Genomic DNA, 19,297 nt, shown 5'->3' on the forward strand with positions numbered 1-19,297 from the left:
TTCGATCAATTTATTATAAATGTTGTTCATTTTCAAACTATTTTTCGTATTTTTATTATTAATATAAATTATAACACTTTATATATTTTATATAAAATTTTATTATCCTATTATATTTTTTATATCAAATTTTAAACCATTTATTTTATATTTTTGTTATTTTATATATATATATATATATATATATATATATATATATATATATATATATATATATATATATATATATATATATATATATATATATATATATATATATATATATATATATATATATATATATATATTGTTTTATATAAATGATTTTATATATTTTTTTTATTAGATTGTTTTTCACAAATTAAAAATTATTATCAACTCATAGTTTAATTTATGCCGAAGAATTATATTTTGAATCAAGTGTACTCAATTTTTTAAATATTATGTAGTAAATTATAACTTTTTTAATCACTCAAAAATATAAAATTTGTGTTTAATTATTTATGCATATGTTATTATCAAAAAAAATACTGATAAATTTTTCACTTTTTTAATATGATATGACTTATATAAGATCATAAGAATAAAAATATAAATTATTAATAACATCTCTCTCCTCCCCTCTTAAACAAAACATATTTTAAATTAAAATCTCTTGCTTCCTCTCTCCTTCCCTCTTTTAAACCAAACATATATATATATATATATATATATATATATATATATATATATATATATATATATATATATATATATATATATATATATATATATATATATATAATTAAAAAAAATTTCCTCTCCCCTCTTCTTCCCTACCTTTCATTAAAATCCTCTATTTTCCTCCCCCTCATTTGAATCAAAGAGGCCCTTAAGGAAAAAATGTTTGTTATACAGATATTGTTCCAATGAATTTTAATTTTTAGATTTTAAGGTTTATTTTATAATTCAATTTTTAAAAGTTTTTTTAAAGAAGAAAATAAAATAAAATATGTTGGATATTTTTTTAATTTTGTTTTAGGGATAAAAAATAAAAAAACTCAAAATATTAAATCATGAACTTTGTTTTAGTTCAAATTTATATTTTATTTTAATTTAAATATAACTCAAAATACTTATAATATAATATTTGTTATATTAAATTTAAATGTGAAATTCATGGTATAATTTTAGAATATTTTTGAATCAATTATACGTATAGAACATGAATATTAGAATAAACTATATGAAAAAAACAATTATGCATTGATCAATGACGATCATGTATTTCGACAAGTCGGACTGAAATTTTTAAATTACTTATATAATATGATAGAGTGATAATTCTCATTGTATGAAAGTGTAAAACTTTTTTACACTCTCATGCATCTCCATTAAACTCTAATTATATTAGCATTTAATTCGCTCTATTTTACATTATTTGTCTTTATATTCATAATAATTAACAAACATGTCATATTTATTAGGAATTAATTAGTATGCACTATCAATATAAAATGATTTAAACTGTTTATCCATTATCATCACCCGTTTTCATTACTTTATAGATTTTTAAAATAAAAATCAAACTTATTTCAATATTCAACGTCTAAGATTAACTGGGGGTGCAAAATTCTTTTACACTGTCAGTATATTTCAATTAAATCTTATTTATTATATTAAATATCAAATAAATATGAACTTAATTATTATTGTTTACCGTTTAAATATGTGCAATTCTCCATTATTTTAGGAATATTCCATACACACAATTTTTAATATATCTAAATGTTGTCGACCGAAAGAGTCAGGATAACACTCTGAATTTAATTAAATTTAGTTGCATTTTATCTTATTATTTGATTGATTTGATATGTTTTTTATTATTATTTTGTGAGAATATGTGGTATGTGGCATTAGTGGATATGTGGGTGGGAGTTAGGAAGAGTGATAGAAATTAATTAGATTTTTTAGTTTGATTTTAAAATGAGTAGAAATATAGAATAATAAATAAAATAAAATAATATAAATAATGATATTTGGATGGAAATTAGAGTTTTTAGAAAAATAAAGGAAATTAGAGATGGGGAAGGGTAAAAATGGAATAACAAAATTAGTGGAATTAGGTTTTAGTTAAAGAGAAATGTGTGAGGATTGATGGAGTTTACTGATACGTAGAAGTTGCATTGAGGAAAAGAGACAAAAGGCAAAGTGAGAAAAAGGAAGAACAAGGGGAAGGATCACCATAGATAAAACTTGAGTAATTGTTGTAAATTCAGGTAGAGGGACTACTCTAATATATGTGTGTTGCATAAAGGATAGAGAAGGATATTTGCACTCCTCTAGGTTTTATTTATTGGAAATCCACCAAAATCTATGGAGAACTTCAATCAATCTTGATGAACAAGATTGTTATCACCCACACAATAACAATGAAAAGAAAAGAACAATGGATAAAGAAAGAGTGTATAGAACGACGAAGGAGAAGAAGAATTAAATTCTACAGAGTTTCTCTCTGCCCACAAACTGTGGAAAACTTGTTATTCACTTTGCAACTGCAAAATACTGTGAATACAATGTTATGAATACTTTATTCACTTCATTACAAAAATAAGGGTTACTCCCCCTATTTATAGATTTAGGTTAACTTGGACCTCAGGGCAAAGCGCAGACTATAAAAGCCCAAAATAACTAACACTACTAAAATAGGCCTAAGTCGAAGTCATGTGTGAAGCAACATGCTTCGACACTTCGACACACTAACACAACTCAACACACTAGGTGGTTCGACACTTCCTTGCTTTGTCGAGCAACCTGCTTCGACACAAGGAAATACAATTCAACACACCACCTAATTCATTGTTTTTAAGCTATCTACATTCATCGTAGCTCTTAGTCTTCTGAACACTTCGATCTGCACTCCTTTCGTCATGATGTCTGCAATCTGATTCTCAGTTCTGCAGTGTTCCACATTCATCTTCCCACCTGCTACCTGCTCTCGAAAATAATGGAACTTCATCTCGATGTGCTTGCTTCGACCATGTGCTATCGGATTCTTCGCCAGACTGATAGCTGACATGTTATCGATCTTCATGGTAATTGCTTCATGACTCTTCGATGTTATCTCTTCGACCAGATTCACCATCCATGTTGCTTGACACACACAAAGAGAAGCAACTATGTATTCTGTATCGCATGATGATAATGCCACTACTGGCTCTTTTCTCGAACTCCAAGCAACTGGTGCATCACCTAGCATAAACATATAGCCAGTTGTGAATTTTCGATCCTCATCATCACTACACCAACTTAAGTCGGTGTATCCCACTAATTTGCATTCTTTTCCTTCATCAGCTGCAGGAAACAAAATGCCATAGTTGATAGTTCCTTTCAGATACCTTAGTATCCTCTTCGACGCTGCTATATGTGATACCTTTGGCTTCTGCATGAACCTACTCACCATACATACACTATATGCTAAGTCAGGCCTTGTGTGACAAAGGTATCGAAGTGACCCAATAAGTCTTCTATATTGGGTTGGGTTGACATCATCTGAATCTGAATCTTTCGACAGTTGTAATATGGGCTCAGCTGGAGTCGAAGTTGGGTTGCAATCTTGCATCTCAAATCTCTTGAGAATTTCGCCTACATACCTTTTTTGGTGCATCATCAAACCTCTACCACTCTTGTAGAATTCGATGACAAGGAAATATGAAATGTCACCCAGATCTAACATTTTAAATTCCTTGTTGAGATCACCTTTGAAGTCTTCGATCTCCTTCTTGCAGCTACCTGTTATCAACAGGTCATCGACAAAAAGGCATAGTATAAGCAGTTCACTCTTGCTATACTCCATGTTCAAATTTGCACTTTACAAATTCCTGCTCCCTTATAAATCCATCTATCTTCTTGTTCCAAGCTCTTGAAGCTTGTTTAAGTCCGTATAGGGCTTTATGCAGCATGTACACCTTTCTTTCTTCACCTTGTTTCACAAACCCAGTTGGTTGTGCAACATAAACTTCTTCTTCTAAGGGGCCATTCAGGAATGCATATCTCACATCCATTTGACACATTTGCCAGTTGTTCATGTTTGCTAGACCAACAACCAACCTGATTGTTTCGATCCTAGCAACAGGTGCAAAAACTTCATCGAAGTCAATTCCTTCTTTCTGAAGAAATCCTTTCGCCATAAGTCTCACCTTGTGTCGAGTCACTTCTCCTTTGGGATTCAACTTCACCTTGTATACCCATTTCACATTGATTTCCTTCTTGTCTTGGGGCAATTATACAAGTGACAAAGTGTTGTTGACTTCGATTAACTTCAGTTCTTCATCCATTGCTTTCATCCACTTCGAATCTTTCAATGCCTCAGTTGCATTAACAGGTTCGACATCCGCGTAGAAAGCATAATGTACCAGCTCACCTTCTTCATCGACCACATCATCTGATGTAATCACACATTCTTGCAACCTTGCAGACATGTGTCTTGTTCTTTGAGGTATGCTTGTACTTGCTTCACCTCTGACTTCTTCTTGTTGAACTTCTCTTTCGACTTCACTAGCTAGTTCCTCACAAAAGATTCTCACTAAATCTTTCTTGACATTCTCAGTCCAATCCCACTCCTTAAGCTCATATATGATCGTGTCCCTGCTGATCACTACTTGCTTATTCACTAGGTCGAACAACTTGTATCCTCCAGTCGAATGATATCCTATCAGGATCATCTGACTGGACTTGTCATCAAGTTTTCTTCTCAACTGATTTGGCACATGTCTATGTGTTATAGATCCAAACATCCTCAAATGACTTGAGCTAGGCTTGACATCAGACCAACATTCTTCTGGAGTGATTCCTTTTAGCTTCTTCGTTGGACATGTGTTCAGGATATATGTCGCAGTCGACACAACTTCTCCCCATAATTCTTTGGGTAGATGCTTGCCTTTTAACATACTTCTAACCATATTCATAATGGTTTTATTCTTCCTCTCTGCGACTTCATTCTGCCGTGGAGTGTAGGGTGGCACCACCACATGCACAATCCCTTCTTTCATACATAATGCATCGAAGTCTTTCGACACATATTCTCCACCACCATCAGTTCTCAAAATCTTGATCTTTCGACCGCTCAATCTTTTGACCATAGATTTAAACTTGGAAAATACCTCAATCACTTCACTTTTCTTCTAGATCAGGTAAGACCACCGTTTTTGACTGAAATCATCTATAAATGTAACAAAATGTTTGTTACCTCCAATCGAATCCACCTGGAGAGGACCACATACATCAGAGTATATGACTTTAAGAATTGCCTTCGACCTGCTTCCTGCATCCTTACTGAAGTTGTTCTTATGTTGCTTCACCTGAACGCATTCTTCACACACTTTGTTTGGAATGTCAATTTCTGGTAACTCTGAAACCATATTTCTTCTCTTCAAATCTCTGATGTCTTTGAAATTGAGATGGCTAAGTCTGTAATGCCATATCCATTCATCTCTGTTGACTGTTGTTGCAAGGCACCTATGCTCCATCACATTTAGTTCAATCTTGAAGGTTCTATTATGAGACATTAGAGCCTTTAAGATCAACCTTACATTCGAGTCGAGAACTTTCATCATCTTGTCTTTGATTGACACCTTGTAGTTCTTTTCGACTAACTTCCATATGCTGAGAAAATTGCTCTTCATGCCTAGTATGTACAACACATTTGAAATTAATGACCTCTTGCCACCTTTCCTTATAATCAAAACATCACCAACATCTTCAGCTGCTAGAGTGTTGTCATTTGCAAATTTCACCAGGTTCTTCGTTGAGGGCTTTATGTTTACAAACCAATTTTTTCTTCCAGACATGGGTGATGAGCATCCTGAGTCCAAGTACCACTGGTCCTTGAATCTCTCTTCTTCTCTTGTTGTAACCATCAACAACGTTTCTTCTTCTTCATGTTTCGCCAGCTTTGTATAAGTTTCTTAATTCTTCTACTTTTCTAGACAATAACTAGAATAGTGACCACATCTTTGACAATTGTAACACTGAATGTGACTCTTGTCTGGCTTTTAAACACCACATCTTCCTCTATCGGTAACACCATCTTTTTGGTTGCCTTGGTTCCAGGGTTTTCTCTGATTCGACCAGTTTCCTTCTTGCTGATTTCGACCAATCAAACTGTTGTAACCTCCTCTGCTTTTGTTGCCATTCCAGCTACCTCTGTCTTTCCTTTCTTTTGCTGATTGAGTCTGCAAAGCCATATCACTCTTCGACTTCCTACATCTCTTTCAGCCATTATTTGTTCATGAGATTCAAGTGTCCCTTGAAGCTATTCCTTTGTCAGTTTTGGCAAATATTTCGACTCTTCTATGGCTACTACCACGTGGTCGAACTTTGGAGCCAACGACCTCAAGATCTTTCTAACAACAGATTTTGATGTCAACATTTCTCCATATACATTGATTTAATTCACTAGTTTCATAACCTTGGCGAAGAAATCAGTTATGCTTTCATTGTCTTCCATCTGGAGCAATTCATACGTTCTTTTGTGAGTTTGTAACCTCACCTCATTCACCTTCTTCGCGCCTTCAAACTATTTCTTCAAAATTTCTCATGCTTCTTTCGCTGACTCTGTATTACTAACCTTTTCAAAGTTATCTGTATTAACACATTGATGGATTATAAAGAGAGCTTTATAATCTTTCTTCTTTAATTCTTTATGTGCATCATATTCTTGATATGTCGCGGCTTCTGCAAGCGTTGTTACTCCTTCCTTCACAAGATCCCCAAGATCTTGATAACAAAACACAACATTTATTTGCTTGCACCAATTCTCATAATTGTTGTTCCTGAGAATCAGAAGATTTACTGGAAAATGCCTGTTTGGATGATTAGTTGTCATGATGATTTTTCCCCACAAATCGATTAAACCGGAGCTCTTGATACCAAATGTTGGAAATCCACCAAAACCTATGGAGAATTTCAATCAATCTTGATGAACATGATTATTATCACCCACACAATAACAATGGAAAGAGAAGAACAATGGAAAAAGAAATAAAGTAAAGAACGATGAATGAGAAGAAGAATTAAATTCTACAGAGTTTCTCTCTGCCCACAAACTGTGGAAAACTTCTTATTCACTTTGCAACTGCAAAATACTGTGAATTACAATGTTATGGATACTCTATTCATTTCATTGTAAGAATAAGGGTTACTCCATCTATTTATAGATTTATGTTAACTTGGACCTCAAGCCAAAACCCAAAACTATAAAAGCCCAAAATAGCTGACACTACTAAAATAGGCATAAGTCAAAATTCGGTGTGAAACAACATGCTTCGAAACTTCGACACACTAACACAACTCAACACCTAGATGATTCGACACTTCCTTGTTCTGTCTATCAATCTGTTTCGACACAAGAAATTACAATCCAACACAAGTAAAGTTATCAAACATAAGAAAATATGTTCAAATAACTAACATATTTTTATATCATTTGCATTTGACACTTTTGAATTCCTAACACCAGAGGCAATGGATCTTTTAAAGAGAGTTCAAAGACTTATGCATACAATATTGTGTCTCCCGAGCGATGAAAACAATTTTTAAGAAGATTGATTCCGCCATCCAAAAAAGAATAATGACACAACTTATTATCCGTTTGCCTCCCATTAATGTGTAATTAATATTATCTTCTATAATAAAATAATGTTTTTCTTAAAAAAAACACTAGAAATACATTTTTAATGGTGACATATTCGAAGACCATAATAACTAGATGTTTATTTGATAGAAGTTGAGGTAGAGTGTCATGGATGTAATGTTTGCTACTTAACAAATATATGTGCAATGCTCTAGTAACTTAAGTTGTAAAGATGGTTCTAATTTGATCATTTATGAACAATGTCCTTTTCATGTCAGGTTAATTTTACTTGCAGATAGTGCACATATCAGTGTCCAACATTTAATTAGTGAGTCACGAGAAGGATCATTCCCATTGGGTCAAGAGCAATCACACAAGTGAGGAAAATATTACATATTTGTTCAAAATATTAAAACATTAGGTATATGAGTCATTTGACTTATAAAGTGTTTAACCTTTATTTTTTTTAAAATCAATATGAGACTTTTAACTCACATTTGTATCACAATAATCTTTCTCTCAAGTGTGAGTTTGTCTACTATAATATCCCTCAAGCAGAAACTCTTTCATACAACTGTTGACACCATTTCCACATCACTTACACTTCAACGGAACGCGTCACCTAACCACTATTATGTCAGGAAGACTTCCGATATAAGAAGTCGATCCCTTACTCCAACCATCAATCCTAATACCACTGATAGATCACAAGGAAAAGTATCCATGTTGAGTCAAGAACAACTACATAATTGAGAGAGACTATATATATACCCAAAACCTCAAAGACATTAGATATATTGACCATATTAGTTATAAATGTTCATTATCCACTTGTTCAAATAATGAAAATCATATTTGTATAAAATATTAATTTGATTGTAGTTTTTCCTTCCTTTTTTTAATAAAAAAACAAAATAATTTTTTCAAATAATGTAAATTTTTTAAATCATATTTATATAAAATATTAACATGATTGTAGTTTTCCTTCCATTTTTTTAATAAAAAAACATAATAACACGTCTCACGTATTATTTAAGATATTAAAAAAACCTTTACTAGTTTATGAGAAATGTTATAATGACATCAATTTAACTCATATATATATATATATATATATATATATATATATATATATATATATATATATATATATATATATATATATATATATATAATATATATATATATATATATATATATATATATATATATATATATATATATATATATATATAAAATACAATTTTTTCTTTATCAAAATTATTTTTATGTGTATCGGAAATTAAGTCACATTCAAAATAAAATATAAATCAATGTAAAACATACGAGAATAATTAATCGGAATGTCAATATAACAAACCTCTTACTTTTTCATTAAATTTTTCTTTTATTGCATTATATAGTAAACAAATTACATCCTATTATTTAGGTATTTTATTTATTTCTATTTTAAATTTATTATTATTATTATTATTATTATTATTATTATTATTAATTATATGGTGAAATATGTTATATATTTATAAATTAAAATATATACATTCTTCAGCGTGGTTTAATCCATGAATGATACTCCGAAGCATGAACAACGAAGGTCACTCGACACCGTTATGTTGCCAACGAGAATGTTGAGGTCACTCTTGATCTTCAAGACAATCACGATGCCGTTCTTCACGATGTCGAGTCAGTATCTGCCATTGACATCGACGATGGTGTCAAAACTAGCGGGGACGAAAGCTCAGTTCCGGCTACGAAGTTGCCGCCGATCAGGAGAAGCACTTCCAAAATGTTGCGGCAGTTCTCACATAAGACCAAAATCGGCAGTTCTCACATAAGACCAAAATTGAGGCGGTTGCCAAGGTAAAATAGTTTTCACAAGAGCTTAATCGATTAACATTCAATTATGGCGGATCTGAAGCAGGGTTGTTGGCTAGAGATCTTAGGAAACAACGCACTCAGCTTGATCGTAATCGCTCCGGTGCTAAGAAAGCGCTACGTGGATTGAAATTTATTAGCAGTAACTCCAACGAAGGTGATGCCCAGAACGATGTGCATAACAATTTTGATAGATTTGCCAATAACAGTTTCAGAGCCGAACCAATCAATCCACGACCTTTTTATAATTTAAAAAATAGGTCTAAAAATATCAATTTATATTGAATTTTTTAAATAATCGATAAATATATATATATATATATATATATATATATATATTTGAAAAAAAAATTATTTTACATCTCATTTTTAAAAAAAAAATGTAAAAGAGATTTTAAAAATAAACTATCATTCGTTGTTAAACAAATAGCTGTAAAATATATATTTTTTTAAATTAAAAAAAAGTGGACCCTCCAAAACTTGGGGTCAGTGCTGTAGCACAGAATACACTTGCACTGACCCCAATACATAAGGTTGTTTCATTATTTTTTTCTGCAATTTTCATTTCTATTTTTTCCTTGTGCATGGGTTGACTTCGTTATCCTAAAGGCATACTCTCGATTTCACATTTTTCAAAGACCATTAAAAAAATTCCTGTAAATATCAATAATCTCTATGCCAAACTGCTGAGACTAAATCTTTGAATCACTGCACGTGATTGCATAGTCTAATAACTTGAAAATTATACTTGATTTTCAATCATGCATAACTTATTTTTGTTTTTGTTTTGAAGGCATGAGAGATTCTAAGGAGTTTGGTTTGGAAATATTTGATGCTTTGAATCGTAAACGAAGAATGAAGGTTGTGAATTTTGGTCAGGGTTTCGATTCACAACTTCTTATTTTCTTTAACATGTAATGTAATAATTAATTCATTAGAAATTCAACGAATTCAAAATAAAACAATGAATTAATTTTTTTAAATTAAAATTAAAACAAAATCCAATATTATCAATTCTTTTAAATAAAATATGCTCCTAATTGTAATTTTTATCCATCTTTACAGGGTAAACAAAAACGAAGAGGGTATACTCAACAAAGAAGAGGTGAAAGAGGTATAAAACAGTTTATTTCTTTTAATTTTGTGTGTATCATTTTAAACAATTCTTTTTGCTCGGATTAAAAAGTTGGAATTTGGTAGCCCACAAAAACATTGGCCAGTATTAGGATTTAGTTTAGGACTTGATAATTTCTCAATCTATCAAAATCAATTAAATTTCTCTAGATTTTTCATTCCTTTTTATATAATTGCTTTTGATATTTTAAAGTATATTAATTATATTTTTACCAACATATAATCTCTTGTTATCTTGGGTATTGACATGGTATTTCCAAGTACTAGTTACATCATTTATTTTTATTTTAATAAATGTATTTGGGTGCTGATGTTTAGTTAGTTAGGATGTCAAATTTACTATATGGCTTTACAATCAAATTTTGTATAAAAGAAAAAATATATAATTATGTTATATTTTTTTCTCCTTAAATCTACGATAAATACTTTTCTACAAATATTAATGACATATCTTTTATAAAAGACAAACTTGTAAAATTCAATAAAATAGTTAACTTTCTTAAAGAGACATACACATTTCTATTTTGTAAAAAGAAAAAGTAAAAATATTAGTCAAAGTTAAAACTTTCACTAAACAATAGTTATATCTCATTCAATTTTTAGATCATTACACTAAGTGCTTCAACCAATAGTTGTGCAGATTAAAGGAGCAGACTCAAGAATATGCATTTTTAATCATGGAAGAGTTAGATCTTGAAAGACTTGATTACATTGAGTAGAGAAATCTTAAATGTTTGGTTTGTAAGTAATTTTGGTTTGGTGCATTTTGTTTGGCTTAATACTTTTTGTTTTGATATTTCATTTATTATAGATTAAGTGGAATAAATCAATCATTGATTTGTCTAACTTATTCTAAAAATGATAATAGATATAACTACACGATGATATTACTTCTTGGTTGACATCCCCTTTCAAATTGATGAGACTTATTAATGAGCATTAATTTGTTAACAAAAATGCGATGACATAGGCACGAAACAAACTTAGTAAAATATATGGAACTTAAAACTGAGTATTAGGTAAGAAAGTGATTTTGGTCATTATAGACGTCCCAAATTGAATGAAAACCAATTTTGAAATGGTTGGTGCGTTCATGAAAACTGAATTTGCAACAATTTAGAAACACTTATATTATCAGCATAAAGTGATATTGGTTTTGTTTAAAAAAATTCAAATCCAACTAAAAGATTTAGAAACTCTTATTTATTTCTTATTTTTCTATGAGACCAATAAAGAATTAAGAAAGGTGCATCATCTAATGACAAAAATCAACATTATTGTAAACACTTAATTTAAGGGCTATATTGATGGGAAAGAACCGCAGTGAGAGGTTCCATTCAAGTGGTAAATTATACGACAAAACACAACCAAGTGAAGACAACGAAGATAATGCATGGATTGACTTACTTGTTGAACAACAAAAGATATATTAAGGAAATAGTTAAGTAGTTAAGGATACCCACGAGATGCCGATACATTAAGTGGTCCGAAAAAAATCACCATCATCATAATGGTATTTAGCATTGATCATAAGAGGAATATCTACCGAATTCACTGATTTGAGACTAGCCATAGAAGTCAAATTTGTGTCATATTTGTATTGGTATAAGAAGATGTCATTGAACGTATAATGAACCTCAAGGCCTAGAAAATAATGCAGGTTACCCAGATCTTTCATAAGAAATGAAACATGTAATTGTTGTTTAAGTCGTTGAATAAAAGCGCGATCAAAATTAGTAGTAGCCATATCATCAACAATTCTCGTAGATATTCTATGAATAAATAGGGATGAATCATACTGACTATACATAAAGAATGATTCAAGTATGGTAGAGCTAAAATTTTCATACCATGCCTTAGGCACGTGTTTTAAACGATATAAAGAGTGATTGATCTTGCACACACCCTTAGATGAAGAGGACAAGCCTTAAGGAGGAGTCACATAAATATCTTCGACCAGATCATCTCGAAGGAAATCATTGTTCACATCCATTTGATGAAGAGGTCATCCATCGGAAGCAAATATAGAGAGCATAGTGCGATCAATTGTCATTTTAGAAACCGATGCAAATGTCCTATCATAATCAATGTCATATTCTAGGTTGTTTACTAAGGCAACAAATTGATCCTTTAATGGACGATAGACTCATCTGAATTCAATTTCATGAATACACTTATTTGGAGATAGTAGGTTTTATTTATATCATGAGAACAAGAAACAATATCCCATGTAAAATTTTCTTGAAGAGCGTGAGTTTCCCCATTCATTGTTATCCGACCCACATCTTTAACAACCTATAAGTAACAAGTAGGAATATACTCCCTCTGAACTTATTTATATCATGAAAACAAGAAACAATATCCCATGTAAAATTTTCTTGAAGAGCGTGAATTTCCCCTTTCATTGCTTTTATCCAACCCACATCTTTAACAACCCATAAGTATCAAGTAGGCATATACTAGTATATGTTACAGAGTAAGACAGTCCGAGAAGTATGTGAGGAATCATACATGTATGGTGAATATATATTTGATCCTCGAGATATTTGACCAGAACGTCATGGTTTAACCAATACAAGATCATGCGGCAAATTAGGGTCTGAAAGGGGTGTTGGAACATGTTGTCTGTGCGTGTAACGTATAAATTTCCTAATTTTTAATGTTCTATAGATCGAGGCATAGTAAAAAAATTAAAAATAATAACAATATCATTCATGGCATGAGAAAGACAATGAGACTCCCTTGTTCATACACCTCATGAACAACGAAGATCACCTTTATTTGTCTAAAACATTGATCCCAATTCTACCTCATGAACAACGAAGATCACCTTTATTTGTCTAAAACATTGATCTTTATTTGTCTAAAACATTGATCCCAATTCTTGTCATAAAGAATGGGGAAAGTTAGCATGAAAGGTGCCATTTCCTCTAGCCATGATTTCTCACATGATATTTTTTTCTCACTTTTTGAAAGATCAACTAAGGGTGAATGAACAATCTTAGAATTTGGATTGGTCCTAACTCATCCCTACAAAACCGGTTTATAAGGTGAGGATTGCCCCCACTTATAAACACAACACATACCATATCTCTAAACAATGTGGGACTAAATCCACCCTTTCAAAGCTAACACAATGAAGGTGTTAGGGGCTGCAATGAGGCAAGTCAAAGTGCCGCAATTAAGGCGACTAGGGGTGGACCGCAATTAAGGCGAAAAGCCCAACAAACAATTAAGAGAGAAGAGTTTATTGATTTAGTAGTAGAAGAATGAATACATGATTACAAGCACAAACTATGCATTTATAGAGATTTAGCAACATGGTAACTGGTTTACTTGTGATGCAAGTAAACCAGCAGCCAAAGTTAGTTAATCTTAACTAATCTCCAAATTACCAACTAACTTGTAACCAACATAACTGCTAAATTTAAACTAATTGTAAAGTTTGAATTAAAACTAACTTAGATGACATATTGAAATATCTTTCACATACATGATTCAACACCTGATAGTCTTACTGCACTTTTATGCGCGTTGTGTTATTGCAGCTATGGCAATTGGAGACACTTTTGTTACAAAAGGATGCAGACATCGGTTACAGCCGGGCTCTAAGCTACCCAAATCAAGCTCTGAACCAGAACCCACAAGAACTATGGAGGATGAGTCACAGGTTGCTCTACAGTTTACAAGAAAATTGGAAGAGACTTTGGGTTTTAACACTGTGGATTTCCATAATGATTGGGCTGTTTATGTGGAAGTTCATCCAATACAAGCAAAAAGATGCTTATAATATCATGGGTTACTGTCTACTCACGGCGAAAGGCGCGGCTGAGACACTGAAGTTCAATATGGCTCTTATACTCTTGCCTGTATGCAGAAACACCATAACATGGCTCAGGTCTACCAAACTGGCTTACATTGTACCTTTTGATGATAACATCAACTTTCACAAGGTAACCATTTAATACATCAATATTTTTTTAAAATCTTTATTTGAGATAGACTATATATTCTTAACAATTTTTTTATGACATTTGGTAGATAAACTACTCATCATAATATTATTAATTTACTGTTGGTATTGATAATATATAATATTTTCATCGTATTACCTTTAGACTTGTTTTCCAAAAGCAAATAGTCCTAAAAAAAGTTTCACCTGCAAAAAACCAGAGAAAAAGAAAACAGAAAATAGCTGCAGAAAATTATCTGGAAGAAAGCAACAAAATTTATCATGAGTAACTGAACATAATATAATGTGCAGTTATGGATGTTTGCAGACAATTGCGGCGGCCATAGTCATTGGAGTTACGGTTCATGTCGGCAATCACCTTACATGTGATTTTCCAAGACTTGCAAATTCCTCTGAAGACGAGTATAAGAAGTATTGAATGGTGCATTTGGAGATCATAAACCCAGTTATGGAGATCTTGCTATAGGGATTGAGGGTGTGACTTGAATTTTGGTGGTGATTTTTATGGCCATGGCATTGATACTTGCAACAACATGGTTCAGGAGAAATCTCATTAAGCTTCCCAAACCATTTAATAGTCTGACAGGTTTCAATGCCTTTTGGTATTCACACCATCTATTTGTCATTGTCTATGTGCTGCTCAACATTCACGGAATAAACCTCTGCCTCGTGCGAGAACGGATCCATCAAACGGTATGTTATCTGTAGTATCAGTTTTCAACTACTTAGGAGCTTTGTCATACGATTTCTTGTCAGTGATTTGTCACTTGACACATTGATCTCTTTATTCAGACATGGATGTATCTTGTAGTTCCAATCTTACTTTATGCAGGAGAAAGAACACTCAGATTCTTCCGTTCTGATTTATACACAGTCAGTCTTATAAAGGTGAGCACACAATTCTAAGCAGTTACTTCTAAACTCTGATTCTGTTTTCAACCTTGATAACTTTTCAGGACTTTTTCCTCTTATTTGAAATCTTTTTTTCAATATGCCCCAGTCTGAAAATAATTTTTCAATCTATCCTTTTTTCAGAGTGAACTCGTCACTCCAATGGACGAGGGCCTGAAGGCCTAATTCATGAAGTTAGGGCTCGGCCAATGAATGGCCGAGGGCATGAAGAACACATTTTTTTATAAATATTTTAATTACTTTATTAAATATTAATAATAACTAATATAATTGAATTTTAATTATTAATTCAATATTTAATTAATATAATTGATTTATTTAAAAAAATAATAATTTTTTTATAAAAAAATATTTAAAATAAAATGTAAATAAAAATAGTTTTTCATGATAATAAAAAAATTGTGATATTATTATTTTTAAAATATTAATAATAAAAATGATTAATTTTTAGAATTTTAATAATAGAAATAATTTGTGTCTTATATATTAATAATAAAATTGATATGTTTCCCTCCAAAATGTCAATAATTTTTTGGGAATGATATCTTTCCCGCCAAAAAGTTTTTGTGTTTATACTGTCTCGGCCAATGATTGGCCGAGTATTCAACTATTAATTTTTGTATAAATAGCAGAACTTGTAGAAATGTAACTCAGATCACCAAATCCTTTCTTTAGGTCAGAATTTCTGTTTGTGGTCTTGTATTTTATGGACACGGTAAAAAAATGAGTGTTTGCCTTGACCCGCAATGGAATTTCAGAACACTGATTTCAGCCATCCACATTGGCTTCCGACAGTTGGGCGGGCGTCGTATGAAGGTGAGGAAAGTAGAGTATCGTTGTCCATACATAACGTTGACTGATGCAAGCCCCGATGGTACGTACATGTATCACCTGGATCGTATAGAAAATGATGAAGATGTCCAGTGTATGTTTTCGGCACATGGTGGTGAAGTTAATAGAGGAGTTGAAGGTCCACTTGTGTTGGTTGTTGTTGTTGATTAGTTTTTTTAATTACTAGTTGTGTTGGTTGTTGTTGTTGTTTAGTTAATGTGATCGTACTTTGTAACCATAACCCTTTGATTAACAAATGTATTTCATAAATGTTTGTTCCCAAAAGACATTAGAAATACACAATGGTTTATATATATTACGTGCATAGTAGTTAATAAATAAATAAAAAAACATAATCATATGAACAAATATTTAAAACAACAACATAATCATCTGGAAGGTCGTTGGGATGGTCCTGCAACATTAGGACATTTCCTACGCATGTGTCCTATTTCACGGCAAATTCCACACCTTCTCTTTTCCTTCTCAACGTCGTCCATCTCGGTTCTAATCCTGGTGCTGTTTGGGCGCCCTTTCTTCCTCCTTCTCATAAAGTCGTCGTGGCAAAGAGTAAATCCTTCATATTGTGGCCAATTCTCCTCATGGGGAAGCCCTAGGAAACTCTCCTGATAGACCTTGAAGACGTCTGGAATGTGAATGGAATAGTCCTGGCGTATGCTCGAACATGCTGCGATTACATGGGAGCAAGGTAAGTGAAATGCCTGAAATTTCCCACAATCACAGTGTTGTTTCCTCAGATCAATCCTGAACGTTCCGGTTGGTCGACCGTCGTTATGATTAATCTTCTCTTGGACCATGAAATAAAATCTCTCTCGATCGAACTGCATGACGTTGTGCGTGTTAGCTTTGATGACTTCCTCAGCCATCCCCTTGTTGCAGTTATCAGTGAAAACCTGCCCAGAGGCTAACATTTTTGTCCACTGATGGCCTCTTCTACCAAATAGTGATCCTAAACGATAGTAAGTAGATTTGACCAATGCAGTGATTGGAAGGTTTCGGGTTTCTTTTAGCACAGAGTTTATTGCTTTTGCTAGGTTAGTTGTCATGTGACCCCAGCGTTGCCCTCCGTCAAATGCCCTAGCCCACTTCTCGCGAGGGATGTTGTCTATCCATGATAAAGCATCGTTGTTTGTTCTTCGGATTTCCCCCCGATAATAGTTAAACGTTGCCTCTGTTAACGCATAACCCATGTTAACAACTATTTTCCGCAGATCCTTGTCTTTAATCTCCCGCATGAAGTTTTGCGCGATATGTCTAATGCAATAGACGTGTGATGAAGGAGGAAACTGCCATCCATTTTTCGGGTTGTTGTATGCACTCTTTATCGATTCATGCCTGTCTGATATTAGGCATAGATTTGCTTGGGGGGTAACATGCATTCTCAAATTCTTAAGAAAGAAACTCCAGGCTTCCTTTGTCTCACTTTCAACCAATGTGAACGCTATCGGAAATATGTTCCCGTTCCCATCCTGTGCCACAGCCATCAGTAGAGTCCCTTTGTACTTTCCATACAACCAAGTTCCATCAACCTGCACAATTGGTTTACAATACGCGAAACCACGTATACATGGTCTAAACGCCCAAAACAGACGATGAAATATCCTTTGGTCACCCAAGTATGAACCATCATTTGAAATCACAGGTAGGGATTGTAATTCTATAATGGTACCTGGTAGATATGTTTTCATTACCAGTATCCACTACGGAAGATCGTTGTAAGATGTCTCCCAATTTCCATACAGCGACTCAATTGCCTTACACTTTGCAATCCATGCCTTTTTGTATGATATGATATACCGGTATTTCTCAACAACATGAGCGATGATAACCTTCACCTTAAGAGAAGCGTCTTTCTTATGGATGGGGGAATCACACTGTGGGACGGCGGCAAACATTGCCGAATACGTAAGTCTCGTTCAAATTTACCGTTTTTTATTACCGTTTTTTATTTCCGTTCTTTATCAGATCAAATATTCATTACCGTTTTTTATTTTAATTTCAGCAAGATGGTAGATTTCGGGCCCATTCGCATACATATATTCAACCAAGTGCGGTTATAATACCGTATTTGGAGCTAGCAGGTTTTGCGAATGTGGCCAAAATTGCAAGTCTAAAAGTAGACTCTAAACTCATTGTGGCATTGTTAGAGAGATGGAGACCGGAGACACATACATTTCATTTACCAACAGGTGAATGTACCATCACATTAGAGGATGTGAGTATGTTATTCGGTCTCCGAATCCATGGAAAAGCTGTCAATGGCCCAACAAACGTAACCAATGACGTTTACATGGAAAATTTGGGCACCGAACCAACCGCCTCGGATAAAAATGGGGCTTCTGTCAAAACTGTTTGGTTAGAAGCAGTATTAACGCAACTCAAAAATAACCCTAACCCGTCTGAGGCAGAAAATATTTTACATGCAAAAATTTATATTTTACTTTTAATTGCTATTTTTTTAATGCTAGATAAGAGTCACAATTTGTTGCATTCTTCTTGGTTACCTTTAGTAGGAGACCTTGAAAAATGTAATGCATACAGTTGGGGTTCTGCTTGTTTGGCGACACTATATAGACATATGTGCAAGGCGGCCCATAGAGGAGTAAAGAGCATAGGAGGATGTGTTGTATTACTAACTGTATGGGCATTCACACGCATACCCTTGTTAGCCCCGGTTAGTAACGAGGTTCCATCACATCCTTATGCATTAAGGTAACGATTTTCATTTAAATGCAATTTATATTTATCAAAATTATTTATACGTCACTTTAACGTATTTTTTTTAATAAGCAAGATGGTGCAAACGAGGTATGAATTATGGAAATAATCCTCGTCATCATCTACGAGGGTACCGTGTTGCAATAGAACACATGGAAGAAAACGATGTAAGAATGATTAATTATACTATTAAACTTATTTAAATTTATTTTATACATTCTAATATTAATTATAATATTAAA

At 32.8% G+C, this 19,297-nt stretch overlaps 1 protein-coding gene across 1 annotated transcript; it reads right to left on the bottom strand.

Annotated features, from left to right (window-relative positions):
* Positions 1 to 16,705: 16,705 nt before the first annotated feature.
* On the bottom strand, positions 16,706 to 18,025 carry LOC127123883 (uncharacterized). Its single transcript, XM_051054061.1, has one exon. It carries the CDS (start codon positions 18,023 to 18,025, stop codon positions 16,706 to 16,708), a length of 1,320 nt encoding a protein of 439 aa, XP_050910018.1.
* Between the last annotated feature and the right edge of the window lie 1,272 nt (positions 18,026 to 19,297).

This window comes from Lathyrus oleraceus, chromosome 2 (genome assembly GCF_024323335.1).
Source record: "Lathyrus oleraceus cultivar Zhongwan6 chromosome 2, CAAS_Psat_ZW6_1.0, whole genome shotgun sequence".
Lineage (NCBI taxonomy): Eukaryota > Viridiplantae > Streptophyta > Magnoliopsida > Fabales > Fabaceae > Lathyrus > Lathyrus oleraceus.

Bases quoted from the DNA above. Each gene is read 5' to 3' on its own strand.
- LOC127123883 (XM_051054061.1), bottom strand. From the start codon at position 18,025: ATGAAAACATATCTACCAGGTACCATTATAGAATTACAATCCCTACCT.